Here is a 20,440-nt window from a genome sequence, read left to right as displayed (position 1 = left end):
CCTGCAACCGATTCTGCCAGGCCTGTGTTTGATCAACTAAATTTAAATAAACAAAATCTAATAATTAACCAGAGAAAAGTAATGATCTCTCTTTATGCAGGTAAACTGCAAACAATCAATAGTTTCTCATTTAGAAATAGAACAAGAAATAGAAATAGATTTTCACTTCAATCATTGTAGGCAATCTTTGCTTACCAGGATACTTTAGACAACAATTTTTCCACAATCTATTGTGAAAACCTGCAGCAGAGCAACTCGATGCTAACTCTTGGACAATATCCCCAATTGTACTGACATATTAAAAAGCATGGTGCACAAAAGCATTGTGTAGAAAACCAATAGTCATTACCCTTTCTTTTTCATGTAAAATATGATGCAAGAAAAGGAAAGTTCTGTAGAGCTACAGCGAAGCAAGTTTAAACTAATGTCCCAAGCAGAATCGTTTAGCCTTGACAGAGAAGAATACTTTATTATATGCTGCACTTGATAAAATAAACTCTTTAGAGCAACATCCTTTTCATATAACTTAGTTGTCACCCAGTTCTCCACACAATATAAGGTAGCAGTTGTCAAGGTTTCAAAACAGGCACAGCTAGAGCACAATGCTGTTGCCTGGCATGTCTTCCAAGGCCAGGAACCGATTCAGTTTGAACTCAAAGTCGATGGGACGTTCACTGGGAGGTCTGTAGTTAACTCTCATTGTTGAGCTCAGGTACGGAATCAGGGCACAGTTCTCTTCAAACAAGGCCAGCTTCTTTCTGTACTTTTGTCTGGCGTAGTCTGTGCTCTTGTGATTGAAAGCTGTGAAACATGAGATTTAATTCCTTAGTTGGATAAGATATTACAAAAGTGACAGTTTGTAGACTGATAAAACATCAACGTCCATACCTTCATCCTTCTGTTTAAGCATTTCATGTTATTCTGTTTTGACCTACCTTTCAGGTAGAAGGCCACGTAGAGGAGTGCTGATCTTTGTATACTGATGAAGGGATACTTTGGTTTGAGACACCCAACAGCTGTCATGGCCTTGATGACTGCTACTGCCACACCCTATAAAAATACAGGTGTAACACGAAACAGGGCAGAAGTCAAAGAGTCACTGTAGACGGCATTACAGAATACTGAGATGTTTTTCTGTTGTCTTGAGTGTGTGTGAGTGTGTGACCTGTTCCAGGTAGCCCAACATTGGAAGGGAGGTGAGGGGTACGGGCTCACACAGAGGAGGAACTTTACTGGGCAGCTGCTGGTCCCAGTACGTTTCAGGACTCCTTGACAGAAAAAAACAACAACCTTCAATCAATAGAATGATACTTGACATGGCCACATAACACTACAGTCTCTAATAAAAGTGATTAAAGGACTTGCAAATGACTGAAATGGTGAAACATGGACCACGTAAAAAATCAGATATCTGCTCACCTCAAAAACTTGTCCTGTTTCTGCTTCGTCTCAAGAATGTAGATCTGCTCTCTGTATTCTACAGCATATTCCATCTTTCCTCGAACCAGAGCTTCATACCTACAGAGAAATAAACTTCTCTTTGTTTTGAGTTGTAGAAAATGTATCCTCAAGATATCACTACAAGAGCCCAATCGTCTACGTGTCAGAATTAGCTTTCTCTATTGAGTTGGAACTTGAGGAGCTATGCTTGCAAGACAGTGAGTAAGAGCTAGAGTTAGATGTGAAAGGAATGCATACCTTTGCTTTCCATCAAGATAAGTGACCGGGCAAAAACCCTTCAACTCAACTTGCTGTGGGAACTTGTTCTTCACCTGACTCTCCGTTAGTTTTCTTGGCAGCAGGTGGGGTTGTGGGAGAGTGTGTGGACAGCCAGGAGCCACAAACTCATCTGGAGTGATCAAGAACCTCTGCGGTTTAGAAAGGGACAGAAACATCAGTCACAGTTAACATAATTCATTCAGCTATTATTAATGTCACTATCATCATCTTTGTTTTTTCTTTATCCAGCACAATTTGAAATATCTGAAAAGATGAAAGTAGCTCAGTTTGCCTTGAGTGTGCGAGTATATCTTAACAATGCAGCTGCAACATACTGACCTCTAAATGGTCCTTGCCACACATCCTGTAATACTGTCCCCTGTACTCAGCAGCATGAGTTAAGGCTGCAGTTTCGGAGCAGTCCACCAGGTGATGATGTAGAGCCATGCAGACTGGGCAATACTGGTGAAACTCTCCAAGTCGATATTGCAGCTCCCTGGGCGTGATGCACAGTCTGTTGATGCAGGCCGCTTTCCCTGCAAAATTCAAATGCATGGGGAGGAAGTAACATCTTAAGAGTGACCTTGTTATTTCCTCACATTTTATTTGTCTATTTAAAAATAATTTCTCTCTTTTTGAAAAACATCCTCTTTTTCCTTTTCTGTTTGGTTTCATTCACAAATGTCCAGTACTTACTGTTTTTTGTCCTCTCCAGGTAGCTGTGGATATACTTCATACTGATGCTGACTTCCTGTAGAATCATGTTCCAGATCCACCATTTACTCTTCAAGCCATCGAGCATAATCCAGTTCTGATATTGTTTCTGGAAGTGTTGCCTCACATGTTCCACCTCCTGCTTGTAACAGGAGTTGCGAATGTGGAGGATCTCAGAGCTGTTGTGCATCAGGTGAGGCCTGCAATCAAAGGACATTGTCTTACATTAACTTTGTCTGTTTTAAACTGCTTTCAGAAAAAAAAGATGTGCTATTGATGTGTATTCTATACTTGTAGGGCTTCATCTTGTCCACCAGGCCTCTCTTCAGCACCTCCACTGTGTCTAGCTCCAACTCAACGACTATCATAGGGATGATACTCCGAGACCCCATCAGCTCTGCCTGCTTAAGTGTACTTGGAAAACCATCCAACACGTACCTGGAATGCCAAACAAGTAAATATCATCTCAACAAAAACACCTTCACACGGGAATAACAGCAGGTGCAGATTTCTCAACAGTCATGACCCAGAATGTCGTCATTTGGCTTTCATAACAATAAACAGATAAATGGAACACGGCCCCATCTTACCCTTGAGTGCTACAGACCAAGCTCATGAGTGCCACCTCCAGACACTGAATGACCAGCTCATCAGGCACAACAAGACCCTTGCAGAGATGCTTTTTCATCTGGAAAGCCAGATCGGTGTGCTCCTGGGTGTTAAGCACCATGCGCATAACACTGCCGATCGACAGCCAGGCCAAGCCATATTTCTGAGCAAACATCTGTGCCACTGGAGAGAAACAGCAAAGGTAGAATATTCAAGACCCTGAATGAATGAAAGACAGATTGGAGGAAAGAGTGAGTCTTACCAGCAGTTTTTCCAGATTTGGGTGGTCCAACAATTGCCATTTTTAAAGGCAGGGATGGGGTGGGCTTCTGTTGTCTAAGGTACTTCAAGGGGTTGAGCATAAAGGTGTAACGGTTTTCTTTGGATGAAAAGAAGTAGATATACTGATGGAGGATCAGGGGATATGTGGTACTGAGAGGCCACTGCAGAGGCTGGATCAAACCTCTCTCTTTGTATTGCTGTAGAAGGGGGACGCGTGTGGAACAGTATGTTACCATAAAGGACATTAACATGTCAGCACAGGAGAGTCAAGCTGTACTGGTATTTGTACTTGTGATACTTAAATGTAAATTATGCCAACCTTTACAGGGTCCCAGCAGCCAAAGGCACTGTGGAGTTTGTAAGAGGAGAGCAGCAGCTTATTTGCCAGGCTGTATGAGATTGGGTAGCATTTTTGGAAGACTGACTCCCTGTTGGTCAGCAGAGGCTGGATTTTCTGAAGCATCTGTTGCTGCACGATCCGGGGCTTCCGAGATGCACTAATTGACATATTGGGTATGTTTTGTTCACTCAATAGCTCCTGATGATTAAAAAAGCAGAATATATTAGGCGAAAAGGACAATATAACCACATTGGAGTCACATTAGGTTTACCCTTAATGTTGTGTCTCTATAAAAGTCAAATGATATGTTCTTGGAATCAGATTATAAAACGCTTGCATGTCAGTTAAGTATCTGGGCGTTCCCAGTTAATGCCCTTCATTAGCTTTTGTGTCTTTGTACCATCACAGGTGCAAGGTTGTTTTCATCCGTCGTAAAACGCTCTTCTATCTCCGCCTCAAGCCTCTCAGAAGCTGCCTCCTCAGTTTCTTCATCCTCCATGTCTTCGTTATCCTCTTCTAAAGGAAACTCCTCCTCCAGCATGGCCTCTATGTCATCCTCAGTGTTGTCTGCGGTTTCATCCTCTTCTTCATCTTCCTCATCCTGTTGACACATGAACCGATTGGTTAGGGGATTGGAGATACGAAGGGTGTGGTAGCAGTGATAAAGAGGTGATGACAGTGTTCATGATGTGTTTGCTTACCCTGGTTTTGGCTGCCTTTTCACTGCGTAGCTCTGCCATCAGTTCAGCTCTTCTCCTGGAAATATTCTCCTCCTATATCAAAAAAAATAGCTATAATTGTGCCAGATGCTCATGCCAGCTTGTAGGGGAATCATTCTACCATGTTGTCACTCTCCTACCCGGTTCTTCTGACGTAGATCACGAAGGAGGTTCAGCTGTGTTTTGTGATGGTTGCGCCGCTCATGCCATTTCTCCAGGTATGTCGGCAACAAGCGCTTCTGAACATCCGAGGCTTCCACCGCCATGATTACCACAAGGTCGGGGAAAAGCTGCTGCTGCAACATGTACTGCACATCCTGGGGATTGTGAGGGAAGCCCTCCAGAATGAAACCTGTGGACCTGCAAAGTGGAGTATGTTCAGGTCAACACAGGTGTTAACAAAAGCACAAACAACACATTATGTAAAGAAATCTTTTCTGGAAAATTGCCTATTTGCTTTCTTGCAAAGATTGATAACTCTCATGTTTGTGTGGTAATGATTAAGCCACCACCAGCAGTCAGCAAACTTTGCTTGGCACAAAACCTTTTTACACTTACACTTTTTTGTGCAGATTAGACAAACAGTTTTAGAGGCATGTCTAGTTGCTTTGTGGTATCCGCCTTTTAATCAAACTGCCAGCAAGACGGCAGATAAGCGCCTTTACCAAAATGACAAACTTTACTCCTTTAAAGAGGGCAGAAATGTGTGTGTGTGTGTGAGTGTGTGTGTTCAGCTACATGTATGGTTCTTCTTTCCAGAATGGTCTGATAACCATATTCAGGATATGTGGACTCAGTGGCTCTCCATCAGACAGATAAGCTTTGATGTCCTTTTCCTCATCAGTCAGTTCCACTTCCTGCTGTAAACACACAAACAATCATTCGCTGTCAAAATGTCATAATTCATCATATTTTTAGGCAACATAATATTGGAAATCCTGCCACAGAGAAAATTCATTGAATTAACCTCCATGTCATTCATGCTGGCAGACGTATCCTTCATCTCCTCGTCCTCTCCCCTAGCTTCCTTTATCAGGGCCTCCAAGTCGTCAGGAGACTCCTCTGCAGAATCCGCCTCATCAGCATAAGGTATCCTCCTCTTTGTCTTGGCCATGATAAGCATTTGGACCTGCTCCCTGAACTGAATATGGAAGATTCCAAGCTTCTTGGCAAGCCACTCTCCAGTAGTAGTCTTGCCTGACCCTCGGGGGCCAAGCAAAAACATCCGCACGGCAGGAGGCTTGTAGAGGAGAGGAAAAGAAACTTGTTAGAAATGTATTTCTTCTTCCTATGGCTTTTTCCTTCTCACGTCAGCTTGTACCTTGAGAGGCCCAGTCTGTGCAACAAACTGCACAGGGTTTTGGAGGAAGGAGTCCCTGGCTTCCTGGCTTGAGAAGCAGAAGATCTTCTCACGGTACTTGGCTGCAATTTCATCCTTACAAGGCCACAGGACGTTGTGGTTTTTTAATGCCACGGGGCAGAAATGACGGGTATCACCTAATAATCTCTTGGCTGCTATTTGCCCCTGCTGTTATTGAGATGAAGAAGATGCTGTTAAAGGTTTGTTATATCATTAATTGTATAAAAAAAAGGAGTAGAACAGGTCTGTATCTTTGATATCTTCACATACAGTAGGATCATAAATCTGTAGTTTATAAAGACAAAAAGTCACTAACTGTGGCGTCAGAGTTAAAAGACTTTTTGTTTACTGACCTCATCCTCCTCCTCCACTGTGTCATTGTCACTGCTGCCTTCGTCAGCTCTCTCCAGCTCAGCTAAGGCGTCCATATCCTCTGTCTCCTCATCCAGGTCAACCGCTGACATCTCCCAGGAGACATACTGATAGGGTTCTACGTATCATGCAAGTGAATCAGATAAGTTAGGAGTTTTTCTTTTTTTTTTACATTATTACAAAAATCATTCAAATCATCATTCTTAAAATCTTCATTTTAAGAACATCATTGCATTGGGTTATTAACATAAAATTAATCAAATTAAATTATGTAAAACAAAAATGCTTTAAACGAGTTGAACTGATGTTTTTCCTTTGCAGAGTTTCTCTTCTTTGATGTAATTTCTTGTGATAAATCATTTAATAATTAAATAATAAGTAGATTATTCAAGAAAAGCCACAGATAATTAATGAATGCAACTGTTAGTGAGCCAGATGTTACAGAGATGTTTGTATTAATACCTCTTGCTTAAGATGAAACAATAAAAACACCATAAACACTTTAAAATACGTAATATGTATGTTATAAACTTACATGAAACCTGACTGTCGACTCTGACTAATGAAAGGACATTAGGGTGTAACCACACTTGTGATGTAACAAAAAACTATGTTTACACTATAAATCATAGTTTTACAGGGTTACACTCACTCTCCATATGAAGGATCATCTCTTGAAGCAGGTCCTCTGGGCTTAGACTGCCAATCTCCAGCACTGAGTGGGCGACAGGTAGAGCAGGCTGCATTTGCTCCCATTCATTCACAAACTGTTGCAGTTGCTGTTTATAGTCATTCATCTCTGGGCCATCTGGATAACCCAACTCCCAATGATCAGGTAGTACCACAGCTTGACCAGCACAGAGGGTAGAAGAGGATAGAGAGTGTTAGGACAGAGGGAAAATGTTTTGTAAAGCCAATGCTGCCTTGAAAGCTCTTACATATTGCACTTACATGCTGAATTTGCTTCTAGATAACAAAGGGGATATTTCCCATTTTGTTCATTAAATGAGAAAAACTCACCCTCCTTTTTGATCATTTCAGGATATGAAGGACTGGTGGTGTTGGATTGTTCAGCATTTTCTACAAAGGACAACAATAAATGCTTTTAATACAATGCAGGACAAGTTTTTCTGGTTCCAGGTAGCTTTAGTGAAGTGAGGCTGATTTAGGTGGACATGCAGGCTGAACCTTCAGTTTCTTCAACAACAGTCTCTAGATTTGTTTTCATATCTGCAGGTGGGGCTTCAACCTTTGGTTCTTGCTCCCTCTGGTTTCTAAAATTGAAAACACGACAATAATATCTTCATAAATAATCCATTCCAGATATAGCAGCTCAAAAAATCATAGATGCACCTGCACTCACAAGGCCTGTTTCTCCTTCTCAGTGAGTTCCCCCTGCAACCTCTTGATTACTGCTTTGTCCACACTCTCCTTGTTCATCTCATACAATCTCTTCAAAACTGTTCAACACATTGAAATAACACATGAAAACCGACAACTAAGTATACACTTGTACACTTGTTCCTAAAATAAAACAACTTGTTTGTGATTGTTTCTGTGTCTTGTACCCTGATTTCCATCACTGTCTCTGAGACAGAATAGGATGTCTGGCATGTTTCCAGCTTGCTGTAAGGCACCCATTTGGGAGAAGTTCTTTGGAAAGTTATCAAGCACCCAGCCAGTCCTAACATCTGCATCAGTGTCAGCCTCTTCCATCTGTAACATCAGAAATATTAGCTACACCACGGCAAAATATTTATAGATGTCCAAATGTCAAATGGCAACATTTTTGTTGAATACGGTCAACGATTTCTTACAAATACATTCAATACATTAAATCAGTTTTCTTAGAACAGTCAAAAACAAATAGAGGATAGTTAGGTATGCCGAATAGTAGTGCTGTATTTGTGTATGTGCAAATATGCTGATCATTTAGGACAAAACAGCCAGTGTAAATGCAGCTGCCACATTTCAAAACTTTTGACATACCTCTTTTATGCGCATCTTCAGTACCTCTGCATACAGGCCAAAGGGGGATGCGCTCATATGTTTGGCTTCTTCCAATGCAGTGAGCACCATAGCTTGTACCTCTGGATGATCCTCCGTCACTGAGAACAGCAGAAAACATTTGCGCACAGGTAGTGTGCCATATAATCTCTGACACTGACGTTCAAAACATTTGTGATATGTACACTTTATTGTAAGTGAATAGGATTAATACATCTTTGTTTGTGCATGAGAGACCAAAAATGCAAAGAAGATATTTTGACATCTTACCTTCTACAGAACTTGATTCATCTGATGAAATAAAATATCAGAACATTTATTCTGTGTAAAACATTAAGTCACATGTTCAGAAAATACAAAACACGCTTTAAACTACATGGCATTTTGAAGGTCATGCACACTGTGATAGTAAAAAACAACTTGCCTGCGTTCTGTTCTCCATCCTGCTCAATCTTCATCTTGATTTTCTCTATAGCGACCTGTGTTGTCTCCTCTTTGACTTTGTCAAGCCACTCCTGTTCACCTTTGGCCAGAACTGGCTTCATCAAATCCTCCATATCAAGAACCAATGCGTTGTAGTGTTGAGCTAGAAGCTGACATAAAGTGCTCGTCCCTGCCTGTGGAGGTCCAATGATGGCAACTCTGCAAGGAGGCCTGGGCATTGGAGGACGTAAGTACCGTCGTGGGTTTGTGATAAACTTCTGGTAGGCCTCCTCAGATGAGAGGATGTACATTTTGTCCTGGAAGCTGCACAGATATTAAAATGAGAGATGGCATTTTCTTCCAGTTTCTCCTGAAGCTATTAAATACATTATTCATGTAGCCATAGTCTACAGAAGATCACTCACCCCACACACAATTCAGCCTTCCCAGGAATGACCTGGCCTTCCTTCAGAGCAACAGGACAAGTTTGGCCCCAGCGGCTTCTTCTCCATCTAAAACCAGGGGCCACTGTCCTGGAGGAGGACATAACTCTCAGCAATTCCTCCTGGAAAAAAGATGGACCCAGGATTAAACTACTTGTGGTTAAATTTGGAACTGATTCAGTGGCAGCCTTTGTTTAAAGCTCACATGAGGGTTGTTTGGAATACTGGTGTTTTCTATGCATTCACATTATTGATTGTGATTTATAATAAAGTATGAATATGATCATTAATGGCAGACCCCTTCAATTTCCGCTGGAAATTCTTCATCATCAGGCTGGTGAAGGAGAACCGGAAGAGAGACACGCTTAACTGCCATGGATCCAAGACGGGACATTACAGTCTAGAGACAAAACAGTCAACAAACTTAAGCCAATCCACAGATGACAGAGGTAATTGAACATATGTACCTTTTGGCTAGCAAATGCTGCTGTCCCTAGCTGAAAATGTACAACAGTGACAAAAAACTATTCAACCAACTCATGATATAACATATGATGATGCAATTTTTTATGCCAATATTGTTTTTTTAAAACTGTATGATGTATTTTATTTATCCCTTGTCTTTACCGAGTGCAGCTCTTCAGGTGTGTTGTTTCCATCCAGCTCCAGCAGGTAGAGTGGGTTATGATCTGTCATGTAGTCCTGGTAAAATATCAATTAACCTACAAATTACTGGCTTTAAAAAAATAATCAGAGCAATCACAACCATTTTAAATTCATTACGTGGCTGCAAATAATTCAAAGAAAAAGATGGTATTTTTTTATTGTGTAAGACATGGATACACTTCTTTTTCAGATGACTAACCTAATTTATAAGCTATGTGTGTTTATTTCACTTCTTAATTAATGTGCAACTCACTGTAACTCACCTCTAGTGGTCTGAGCATGGTATCCTTGTACATGCTGATTCTGAGAAAAGCATTCCTGGCTAAATTCTCTGGAGTCCACACCATGTGGACAGTAATATCCTGTTGCTGCTCCTCTTCTGCAGCCTGCAAGCAAAACAACTGATTAATGTGACAGAAAATCTTGGATTGACAACTTTCAGGTATAAAACTGAAGGTTGTAATAAAAAAAAGATAATGAGATGGAGGAATGCAGTAAATAACGATAACCCTCTACTAATCATTCAAATACAATCCAAATCAAACTATTCTAACACCGATGACAGCAAGAGGTGTTTTCCTTGAGTCATACCTGATCCTCTTCATCATTTACTTCCTCTTCCTCATCCTTGTTCTCTTTCTTTTTGTGAAACACCTCCTCATGCTGCCACTTGTCCCTGCCGTACAGCTGACCTGTCTCTGGGTGCTGCTTCAGACCTGACAGCCTATCCACCAGATCCTTGTCTGCACACTGTGGAAGATAGGAGTGTTAAATTCACCATTAAACAAAACTGTTGATTTTCAGATCTTTATCAATATGTGACCATTCAAAATACAAACACTTAAATGCTCCATTTAAAAACAACATACAAACTGTTGCTACTTCATGCAATACAAAAGTGTAAATAGAGTATGTGTTGATAAACCTTGATGTTGATGATGAAATCGGGTGTTAGTTTGAGGTTTTTGATCAGCTCAATCTGCTCTTGAATCTTCATACACTCTTCTGATAGGGATGGCAGGCAACTCAGTACATATCCTGTATTATAACACATGTTTTATCAAGTACAAGTAGTAGCAAAGCTCCCACAGTGTTGTTTTTAATAACAGCACATGATCACCAAGGTGAACCCCATCACCTTTGAGCTACACAGTTTACCATAATGCTCCACATCTGGTGAGTCAAGCCTGTCAAGAAGAAGCTGGAGCACCTTTTCTTCTGGTATACTTCTCCCCTCGGACAAGATATTCAAGAGCTGAAATGGCCAGAGAACGGTATACAGTATATTTAGAAAACAAATATGTAAAGTGGACAGTTAACCTTTGTGTCCTATGAGACAGATTTGTTACTCACTTCTTCACCCTGCCTTGTTTTATTTTTAATATGTGTGTTGAGAAGATCTGTATCTGAAAAATTGCAAAAGCTGCATGAGGAACATCTGAATAAGTTTGGACAAGGACCATAAATACAGCACTCCTAGTTGCACTTACCATCAACTAATATACACTTCCACGATTGTGCAATTTCTTTGGCCAAGGTGGATTTGCCAACACCCTGCCGCAAAGAATAAAATAACATGGAGTCACTGGGTCATATGAGATGAAATTAATTTGGGGGGGCGAAAATCATAGAGTCAAGAAAGTACCGGTCTCCCAACTATTATGAAGCAGGTGGGTTTGGCAAGAAGAGTCTCTCTCTCAGCTTCATCTTCTATAAGGTTGTCAACTAAGCCGTCTGTTTTAGGGAGAATCAAATGTCATGAACAGAGGAACTTAGCTGTCAAAGTTCAAGTTTCCTGTGGCATGTGTGACAACCTAGCATAACTTTGGTTAACGTTAATTTACCATTAATTCCAATATAAAGGTGTATTAGTCATAGCTGAGTGCTGATATATTGTACCAAAGGTTTACTTACCGTTTATTTCGGGCATTGTTTCGTCCATTTTTACCTGTTAAAACTTGTTATCATCGCCTCTTTACTAGCGCTACCTTACTTAGCTAGCCTAACGATACATTAGCGCTACACTAAACACTGTTACCATAGCAACTAACAACCTGAGGCGAGACGGTTTGAATTTCCATACTGTGGTAAGTTACGCCACACTAATTAGCCACTTTATGACTTAAAAGTAGTTTAAATGTGTGCTTAGTCGAATTTATAAGCAGTTATAAACACCCATAGCCGCTATTTTGCGAGTAAAAACACACAAATATAAAGACGAGCGCGCAATGCGTCTATTATGAATCGCATTGCCGGTCCTTCGAGCTTTTTGACCCTGCGAGGCACCGTATCAGTTGACAGAGGTTCGCCCAGTCATGACAGTCACCTGACAAAAACACATTCATGTAGCATTCTGTTTGGTATGTGGTAGCTATACGTCTACAGGGTGCAAACATACATGTTTAATATATCAACAGCGTCTAAAGAATAAGTTGTTTTGACCGCAAAAGAAGATGTAGAAAATGATCCCTGGCTGGAGATGAGTTGTGGCTAACGCAGCTAGCTAGCTAAATCAATGGTGAGTAACGTTACTTAACTGTGGCAAAAGAATGCTGAGAGACACAATACTGTGAACACACAGAGACTACAAGTATCAAGGTTGACTACATATGTCATTTGACGTGTACGGTGTGTGGTAATGGTTTACATATTGTCTGTCGTACACTTTGCGGCCCATCTGTTGTCTCATCAGGACTGTGACTGTTTGGAGAACACAGGGTTAAAAATGCCTCAGTCTGCGGGAATCATCAGTGGGATCCAGAGGATGGTTCTGTATGAAACCAGAGCCGTAAGTCTGTCATCATCTTTTTGCTGTTATTATTATCACTGTCTCACCAAAACCTCTGATCAGTCTGTTCATAGGTTACACCTGCAAGTAGCCATCAACATCTCCTTAAAACATCACACCTACATGTAAAAGCTGCTCTTACGCTCTCCTGGTACCTATTGATAAACATCAGGCATAGCTGTAATGGAAAGAACAGCATGGGGGAAAAAACATTTTATGCTTTAAACTTTTATCAGCAAAGGGAAGTGTAACTGAGCATGGCTGTTCCCTCCCGTCTTCAACAAGCTGCTTTATATTCATACGCCCACACAGTTGGAGCTATGTGTTCCCACTTTGTGCCTCTAAAGTAATGATGACACATAAATGGTACATTTTCTCAGGTCGTCAGTGTGTTTAAATCGGTGTCGTTGACAGGTCATGACCATCTAACGGCCGAAATCCACCGTTTGATTTGAGTTGCTATCACTGCTGGCACTCTAGCAATGGATTAGCCACTCGTATGGATGTAAAAATCCATCCGTACCTAACATTTACAAAGTTCACATACAGACATGAGGCTGGAGAGGGATGTGTAGAACTCGTGTGGGATTATGATTGTGTTTTTCTGGTCAACAAACACTAGATGGCAGCAAAAGAGAGTTGGTGATTACCCACTCAGAGGGACTTGCATCGCAGGTGTCTAAACAGTCAAAATAATTATATTTACCAAAAGAAAAAGACCTGTAATTACAAGTTTAGTTCTAATTCAGGTTTTAAGTATAAATGTGCACACAAGGAAAGGCAGGAGTTTTTTTTTTCTTCTTCTCCATAATCTCTTATTGAACCTCAGCCTGACCAATTTACAGTGGATCAGCTGGCTAACTATCGCTGACAAATTGCTCTGTTGGATACTTGGACATGTGGAACAGGACAAAATGGCCCTGATGGTTGCAAACTGTACTGATACGTGATGTTCCGTTTTAACATTGTGTTTAGTGGACAGAAAATCTTAAGCCATCTCACAGGCCAGTGTGAGAAAAATAATGATTAGAAACAAAAAGGTCATAGAAGGAATATATGACACTGATAACTTGAAAAAAATTATAATATCTGTCAAAATAATTGCAATATTATTTTTCTACCATATCAGGCAGGCTGCATCGAATACATAGCTAGTGTATGTTTACCAAAAACAATTAAGTGCTGTGATTAGAACATTAAATATCTTGTCTTTGTGCTGCTGTCAGTTGGATATATGTCGAAAAGGATACACAAATCATTTCATTCTTATTTCTTTACATTTTACACAGTGTCCCAACTCTATTAGAATCAGGGATGGAGCCTTGTGATAAAACATGTGCTTTGCCCACTTGTACTCTGGATTGTCGCTGCTCTAACGCCAGTGTATGTTCTCATATACTATTATAGAAAACACATCAGCCTGTTGCCTGTACTTTCCCAATCTCATGATGCATCCACTTTTACCTGGATGGCTTATTGAAAAAAAATCCTTAAGAGACTGGAACAGTGGAACTGTGCTGTAGAAAGCTGGCTTGTAATAACATGGGACTGTCTGTATCTTTTGAAATTTGAAAATGCGTCTTCTCTCAGACCAATTATCCCACTGTGTACCCTATAAACCAGATAGAGTGACATCCACGAGAAAAATTCTTGTGCTCAGAACAAATATCAAGAGACTGTTATATAATCACACACGCGAAACAGTGCATTCATGCTTTTGTGTACATGTGTCTTCGCAGAGGTACTTTTTGGTGGGGACCAATCAGGCGCAGACCAAACACAGAGTGCTGAAGATTGACCGCACAGAACCCAAAGACCTCGTCATAATTGACGATAAGGTAAGTGGCAGAGCTCCCGCCAGAGTTAGTACGGTGGTAATGTATATGCTTATGTAATACAGTACAGCACGCTTGGGATAAAATTGTACAATCGCTCAGCCTGTCCCAAGTGTATTGTGGATGACAGCTTAGCCGATGAGTGCTGAGCGTACCTCCCTTTCTTCTCCACTGTTCATTACCAGAATCTATGAGCTGGGAGTTGATTTGTTTGTTCATGTTGTGGGTCATTATGATTGTGATGTGTTTGTTATTATAAGGCATCCGTGACTAAATATCCATCACCCCGCGCTCTCATTCCTGCAGATATTATACCGACCTCAGGAAACCCCGCTTGTTTTTCCATTTGATGGGCATTGTAGCCTACGTTATAAACACAGTGTGGATGCTTGAGAGTGTGATGAAGAAACATAGGTGAGCAGCTTAAAGCGTTCACTTTCTCTTAGTTCCTTTGTAAGGAAAGCTGGCAAAGCACATAGTGAAATATAAGGCTGCATAGAACCTCTTCATATTTCTGAGATGCATGAAGATTATAGCGTGAGCATAGAGGGCGTAGAGATGTTTTATTAGGGTTGGTCTCCTGTAAATCTCTTTGACTTACTGTATTTTGCAGAAGAATTGATTGATTTAATTGATAGAAGAAATTAATACACAAATACTGCAGCATAATATGTATTCTATTCTATATAGGATGGTGAAATTCATGATATGCATCAAGACGGTTCCCTTACAAATAAAATGCATGCAAAGGTTGTTCTGATTAAAAGAAAACATTCACTGTTTACTCATTACAATATTGCAGAAAGACTTTGGATAGCAGCTAATCTGTTTGTGTATAAATTGCCTCAATGAGGGGCAATCAAAGCACTTTTGTCGAAAATTTTAAGCCATTGATTAAACAAAACAAATTGTACTGTGCGAGTCTCACCGGCTCTGAATAAAGTTATTTGTTGAGCTTTGCTTCTGAGAAAGAAATGTGTGTGTGTGTGTGTGTGTGTGTGTGTGTGTGTGTGTGTGTGTGTGTGTGTGTGTGTGTGTGTGTGTGTGTGTGAATTTGTAGCATGTGTACAGCCAGCAAGAGGTTCGTGAGTTGCTGGGCCGTCTGGACCTAGGCAACCGCACCAAGATTGGCCAAAAGGGCTCCTCGGGCCTGTCCAGGGCTGTCTCAGCCTTTGGCATTGTGGGTGAGTACAGCCCCTTCACTTTCCTCCTTACTGGCGTGGCAGCAACCATATGGGCACGATGATTACAACATGTACTTCACCCCCAAAGCGTCAATTCTGTGTCTTTGCAGATTGACCTGGTTCTGCATATTAGGTGCAGCAGATGGAAAAACATTCAATAAAAGGAACACCTGTTGGTATAATGTAATTCACTACAATATAGCCCTACTACCACTTCTAGCTTTTGTGAAGCTTATAACATTACATTTTCAGGTTTCACATAATGATGAGTGGCATATTCAGAAGCATGAAGAGGCTTTTTCACATTATTACTTTCCTTTTGTTGAAAATCAGGTGAAAAGATGCTACAGTATTGCTGTTTTAGTTTCAACATGTTTATTGATGTACAAACAAGGCAAGAAATGTAGTTTAAAAACTGTTATAACATTAGTTTCTGTGAAATGCGTTACTCTTGAGTCATTGTGGAGGGGAAGAACAGCTCATCCCCTCTCTGTCTGTGCTTTGGACTTTGCCATACAGACCTAATTACAACTCAGCACAAAGCATTTATAGTTTCCCGTCACTGGTCTTTGTTAACCCAAGACGTGACACAGTCTTGCTCTGATTTTCTCATGTCCACTCTTTCCGTCTGTCCTCTCCATTCAGGAACCGAGATTTGTTATGTGAGAAATTTGTGTAACTGATAACAGTATGTCCTTGGTTTGTATCCCAGGAGCTCTTGTTAAAGTAATTGGTCTTACAGCACTGTGGATTCACGAAAGCACTGCATTACCAGTGGTCAAGTGCTGACCTACATTTCACGTAATACCAATGGCAATACACACTGCTGGAGAGCTTGTTGATCTACTCTGGTGATTTGATCTTGACCCGACATTACTAATCCTTCGTCAATTCCCCTGCATGTTGCTTTCTGTAACTAGGATGATCCTACATAATATGTCTTTGTCAGAAATGTACATTTTTGAGAAAATAAGGGCAGACACTTCGATTTTGAAGGACACAGTTAAAATCTGCATACACGTGACAGTGATCAGTAGGCTCTATCTTATCAAGTATCTTTTAGCAATGAATTGACAAAACGTTCCTAAATTAATTAACACATTTCTCCACCGTTCCTTTCAAGATTTAGCAATTGCAAGAAAGCCATTTTCCTAATTTCTTGGTGAAAATCAGGTGAAGTCAGATCCAGCCATGTAGGGTACAGTGTATCCTCAGAGTCCATTCGCTTGGCACATTTCTTGTTACTGTATGCAATGAGTGCCACAATCAACCAAGTAGGAATTGTCAGTCAGCGATGCCAAAAGTGAAGGAATATCAAGAGGGCGACAATAAATGCTGTAATTACAACCTTAGTTGATAGTCATTGTGCAGTGAAAAAAACTTCATATCTGCATTATGCTGATTTCTGTATCCAGTATCAGAGTGGGAATTATGTTATATATATTATATTTTTATTATTGTTTATATATTTTTATATATATAAAAATATATATATATATATATATATATATATATATATATATATATATATATATATATATATATATATATATATATATATTCTTCCTAATTAAAACAGACAGAAGTGTTAAAATGTATATGCTATATGATCTCTGTATACAATTTCGACTATATATCTATGCAGTAAATGCTCCAGGATCAAAAGTAGACCCAAAGTAGGACCATAAAATGGCCTGTTGACCTTATCAGACACTGATTCAGATAGGAATGGAAAACTTAAAACAGTATGCCAGCAATTTACTATGCAGACAGACAAAGTTAAAAAAGGGGTTAAGACTGATGTAGCTGAGGATGAGATATCCTGTCTCTACTGCACAATTAATATAATTTCGCTCTGTTTAGGAAACGATCACCCCAGCCCACTTTACGTGGACTACTATTGTAGTCTCCCAGCCTGAGCAGACTTATCTGGCTGATTTGATTATTTTCTTAGATTCAAAGAAGCTCCCCTCTGCTACATAACACAGTACAAAGCTCCAGTGTGCGACTAATGTGGTCACACATACACCCAAAAATCTGTCAAGTTGGACCAAACATTCGCCATCTTTTAGAGCGATTAGTAATCACTGTCCCTGGAAATGTACTTAAACTTCCACCTTTATTAACCACCACTTGTTGCAGTGGAGCATATTCACATATAAACTACAGAAGATATTATTCCAACAATTAACAAAGATAGGTTGATGAAATTGTGCAAACACGGAGACTGAATTATTTAATTCAGCACATCAACACTGAGCTAATCAAGCATATTCATTTGTAGATGTAATTGGCTGTTTATGTAATCATGGCTTTGCATCCATCAAACGTTATGCACCTGAATTTTCTCTTTATATCCGGAGACGTGGAACTAATCAGCCTCACTAGTCAGTTTATACACAACGGCACTGTGACCCTAAATAGTCCAAATATCTGTGTACTTCTTATTCAGTTCCAGAATTGCGCCTGCGAAACACAATTCATCTGTCAACATATTAGTTTTAGGTGTGACATATTGAAGGCAACTATGACAAATAATATTTAGGCTGTTTCAAAAAAAACACACACACACATCCACAACCATCTATTCTGTGTTGAATGTCAAAATGAAAAAATAGCTCATCCAAAACTGAAAGCAAATCACTGACTATGCTTTCTGGATAAGATTTTAATTATGTAATACCAAATGGATTGGGTTGTATATAGGTGATATCGCAAAGCATGACACACAAACACTCAAAAATGATCCACCTCTGCAAATGGAGTTGTTGACTCATTCCTATTGTCAAAGCCATGGCTGATTTGCAGGCAGTAGTAAGGTTTACCCACAAATTCTTGTGACCTTCACTTGCGTCTCATGAATAGCTCGGATTATGTCAGAGGTAAGAAGGAACGTGAAGTGATGATGATGATGATGATGATGGCCTTTTAAGTCCTTGAGAAAGACATAAGAAGCCATAGATCATTTCAAGCGCTTGGATTATGTTCAGCTGTCGGCACGTGAGACGTCTTCTCACATTCACACATAACGCTGGTGTGGAAACCACGATGATGGTCGAAAAGATTCCTCGAAAGAAAATTGCATTTGATTAGTGTGTTCCTTAAGATTTTTTTTGTTGTTCACAGGGTTTGTACGTTTCCTCGAGGGGTACTACATCGTGTTGATCACCAAGCGTAGAAAGATGGCTGACATCGGTGGCCACTCCATCTACAAAATTGAGGACACCAGCATGATCTACATCCCCAATGACTCGGTCAGGGTCACGCACCCTGATGAAGCAAGGTGCCTTTGCCCTCTCCTTTAGGAGCATTTGAGAATCATGCAGCATTGTTTACTGCACACGTTCATATTGTACTTTATATTCATGTGTTAGCAGTTGTGTGTGTGTGAGTGTATGTGTGTGTCTTAAACACACACACCATAGTCTTCATGGACAGGGTCATTGATATTGAAGGCAAGCTGTCGCCCATTTTCTGACATGCACTCGTTTACATTAATGTGATGGGTATTTAACAGTTTGGTTTCACGTCTGAATAAGCACCACTTTTACACAAAGGTCACAACAGCAGTCTCACATGATCAGACCCAGTAACATTTCTGTGACACTTTCAAGACGGCACAAGGCTGACTTGAATGCCATCAGATCAAAGGCGGCAGCAGCAAAAGGTACCAAATGCAGGAATCTTATCTGGTATTTGGTATTTGGACCAATTATCAGGTCTTATGCACATACATATTAAATGAGTTGACTAAACTACGAAACAGTAAAACTATTAAACTATTCCACCTCTATAAAACAAAACCAATCTTAATCAGATCAGCACTCTCTTCTATGTTGCAAACTTTCATTCATGCCAGCTGCATCACTCACACTAACGAAGATGGTTGTTAATTAAGGCTTGAACGGCAAAACCTCTCGTCCCACACGAGGTGCCAAATAACTCACAAGCATTGGAAGTGTCTGTAATTGTTCAGTGATGTCTGAACAGACCCTGTTCACAACAGACATTTTGACTTATCAAAAAAGGAAAAGCTCAGGTGGAATTTAAAACATGAATGGTGGCTGCCTTCCACTTAGATGAGCTGGTTCAAGGACTCCGGCATTGTGCACGCACACTCACTGAGACACTTGACAGAATGGGGCCCTCATCAGCGTTAGTGTGCTTTTTCTGCTTTGGCAGGTCAAAATTTCTGCCATGAAAAGGGTCTGTAAAGCCATAAGGAACAAGAACATAAAACAAATGCATGTCTGAATGATAGCATATTATCACCGACGAATGGTGAAGCCGGCAAAGTTACTTATTTCACGTCTGAAAAGAACTTGTGACCATTTGTCCAACAAAATTTGCCTCCACTTTGTCAACGACAATGATAATTATTTTGTTTGACAACTGTAGCAGGATTAAACACCGGAAATAAAGGTTTACGGATCGTGAACACAAATTCCCGTAAAGTATGAAGTTGTAACAGTGAGGATTACAAAAGCAAACAGAAAATAAAGTAAGCATGAATTAGTGTGGTTACAGTTTTGTTTTAATTACCTTACATCATAGATGATCAGCATAGATGTATTGGATTCGCATGAGTGATTCTTAAAAAAGGTCGCACAATCTACAGAATCATGTTGAGTCTGAGGTTGATATTATAAAAGCTTATTGATAAATTCCCTTTCTAGATGACTTTATTCTGATTCTAAATCAGATGTGTGTTGCTCTGACTGTATTTTTTTTTCCTCTCCTAGATATGTGCGCATCTTTCAGAACGTGGACCTTTCCAGCAACTTCTATTTCAGGTAAATGATCAGTCTCAAAAAAACACAAACATGTGTATGAAAGCCTTGAGGATGAAGTTAGAGTTGTGCCCTTGGTTGTCACAAGTAGTCTACACAGCCTGAAAAGTTGATTACATGTTTTGAATGATTCAGTTGAAACACTTTACTTCTTCTGTATCAATGTGGCTATTTCATTGGCAGGTGCAA

At 40.2% G+C, this 20,440-nt stretch overlaps 2 protein-coding genes across 6 annotated transcripts in view; one reads left to right on the top strand and one right to left on the bottom strand.

Annotated features, from left to right (window-relative positions):
• Window positions 1–101: 101 nt before the first annotated feature.
• Window positions 102–11,880, bottom strand: ak9 (adenylate kinase 9). Of its 3 annotated transcripts, none has more exons than XM_037085539.1 (37): window positions 11,569–11,880; window positions 11,300–11,388; window positions 11,145–11,208; window positions 11,008–11,060; window positions 10,813–10,909; window positions 10,580–10,692; window positions 10,246–10,404; window positions 9,918–10,040; window positions 9,616–9,690; window positions 9,287–9,388; window positions 8,971–9,110; window positions 8,547–8,869; window positions 8,393–8,413; window positions 8,105–8,223; window positions 7,684–7,831; window positions 7,479–7,575; window positions 7,304–7,389; window positions 7,136–7,195; window positions 6,768–6,962; window positions 6,097–6,233; window positions 5,705–5,911; window positions 5,351–5,623; window positions 5,122–5,243; window positions 4,524–4,743; window positions 4,366–4,437; window positions 4,065–4,265; window positions 3,644–3,862; window positions 3,305–3,521; window positions 3,024–3,225; window positions 2,725–2,871; window positions 2,416–2,633; window positions 2,059–2,255; window positions 1,699–1,868; window positions 1,420–1,518; window positions 1,166–1,268; window positions 936–1,050; window positions 102–801 (listed from the first exon to the last, which is right to left on the bottom strand). In XM_037085539.1, the coding sequence occupies exons 1-37, from the start codon at window positions 11,594–11,596 to the stop codon at window positions 593–595; spliced, it is 5,220 nt and encodes a 1,739-aa protein (XP_036941434.1). In that variant the 5' UTR covers window positions 11,597–11,880; the 3' UTR covers window positions 102–592. The 3 variants fall into 3 exon arrangements, with proteins under 3 accessions (XP_036941434.1, XP_036941435.1, XP_036941436.1); XM_037085540.1 differs by having other exon boundaries at window positions 5,122–5,240; XM_037085541.1 differs by lacking the exons at window positions 10,580–10,692; window positions 11,145–11,208; window positions 11,300–11,388; window positions 11,569–11,880 and having other exon boundaries at window positions 11,008–11,061.
• The window catches only part of fig4a (FIG4 phosphoinositide 5-phosphatase a), a 48,997-nt gene continuing 40,263 nt past the window's right edge, over window positions 11,707–20,440 (top strand). The window contains exons 1-7 of one of the 3 annotated variants that reach the window (XM_037085547.1): window positions 11,973–12,172; window positions 12,347–12,442; window positions 14,182–14,280; window positions 14,584–14,691; window positions 15,338–15,461; window positions 18,588–18,744; window positions 20,204–20,254. In XM_037085547.1, the coding sequence (XP_036941442.1) occupies window positions 18,644–18,744; window positions 20,204–20,254 (152 nt within the window). In that variant the 5' untranslated portion in view covers window positions 11,973–12,172; window positions 12,347–12,442; window positions 14,182–14,280; ... (1 more) ...; window positions 15,338–15,461; window positions 18,588–18,643. Of the gene's footprint in view, window positions 11,742–11,971; window positions 12,173–12,346; window positions 12,443–14,181; window positions 14,281–14,583; window positions 14,692–15,337; window positions 15,462–18,587; window positions 18,745–20,203; window positions 20,255–20,440 lie in introns of those variants that run through there. The other 2 variants (XM_037085546.1, XM_037085544.1) reach the window with 2 other exon arrangements.

The sequence above is a fragment of the Acanthopagrus latus genome, chromosome 22 (assembly GCF_904848185.1).
Source record: "Acanthopagrus latus isolate v.2019 chromosome 22, fAcaLat1.1, whole genome shotgun sequence".
NCBI classification, from domain to species: Eukaryota; Metazoa; Chordata; class Actinopteri; order Spariformes; family Sparidae; genus Acanthopagrus; species Acanthopagrus latus.
This window is presented reverse-complemented; position numbering and strand designations above follow the sequence as displayed.

Bases quoted from the DNA above. Each gene is read 5' to 3' on its own strand.
- ak9 (XM_037085539.1), bottom strand. From the start codon at position 11,596: ATGGACGAAACAATGCCCGAAATAAACG. The intron at 7,390-7,478 runs GTGAGTGCAGGT...TTTCAATTTTAG, and splicing joins GAGAAGGAGAAACAGGCCTT to AAACCAGAGGGAGCAAGAAC. The intron at 1,051-1,165 runs GTCACACACTCA...GTATTTTTATAG, and splicing joins TGTTGGGCTACCTGGAACAG to GGTGTGGCAGTAGCAGTCAT.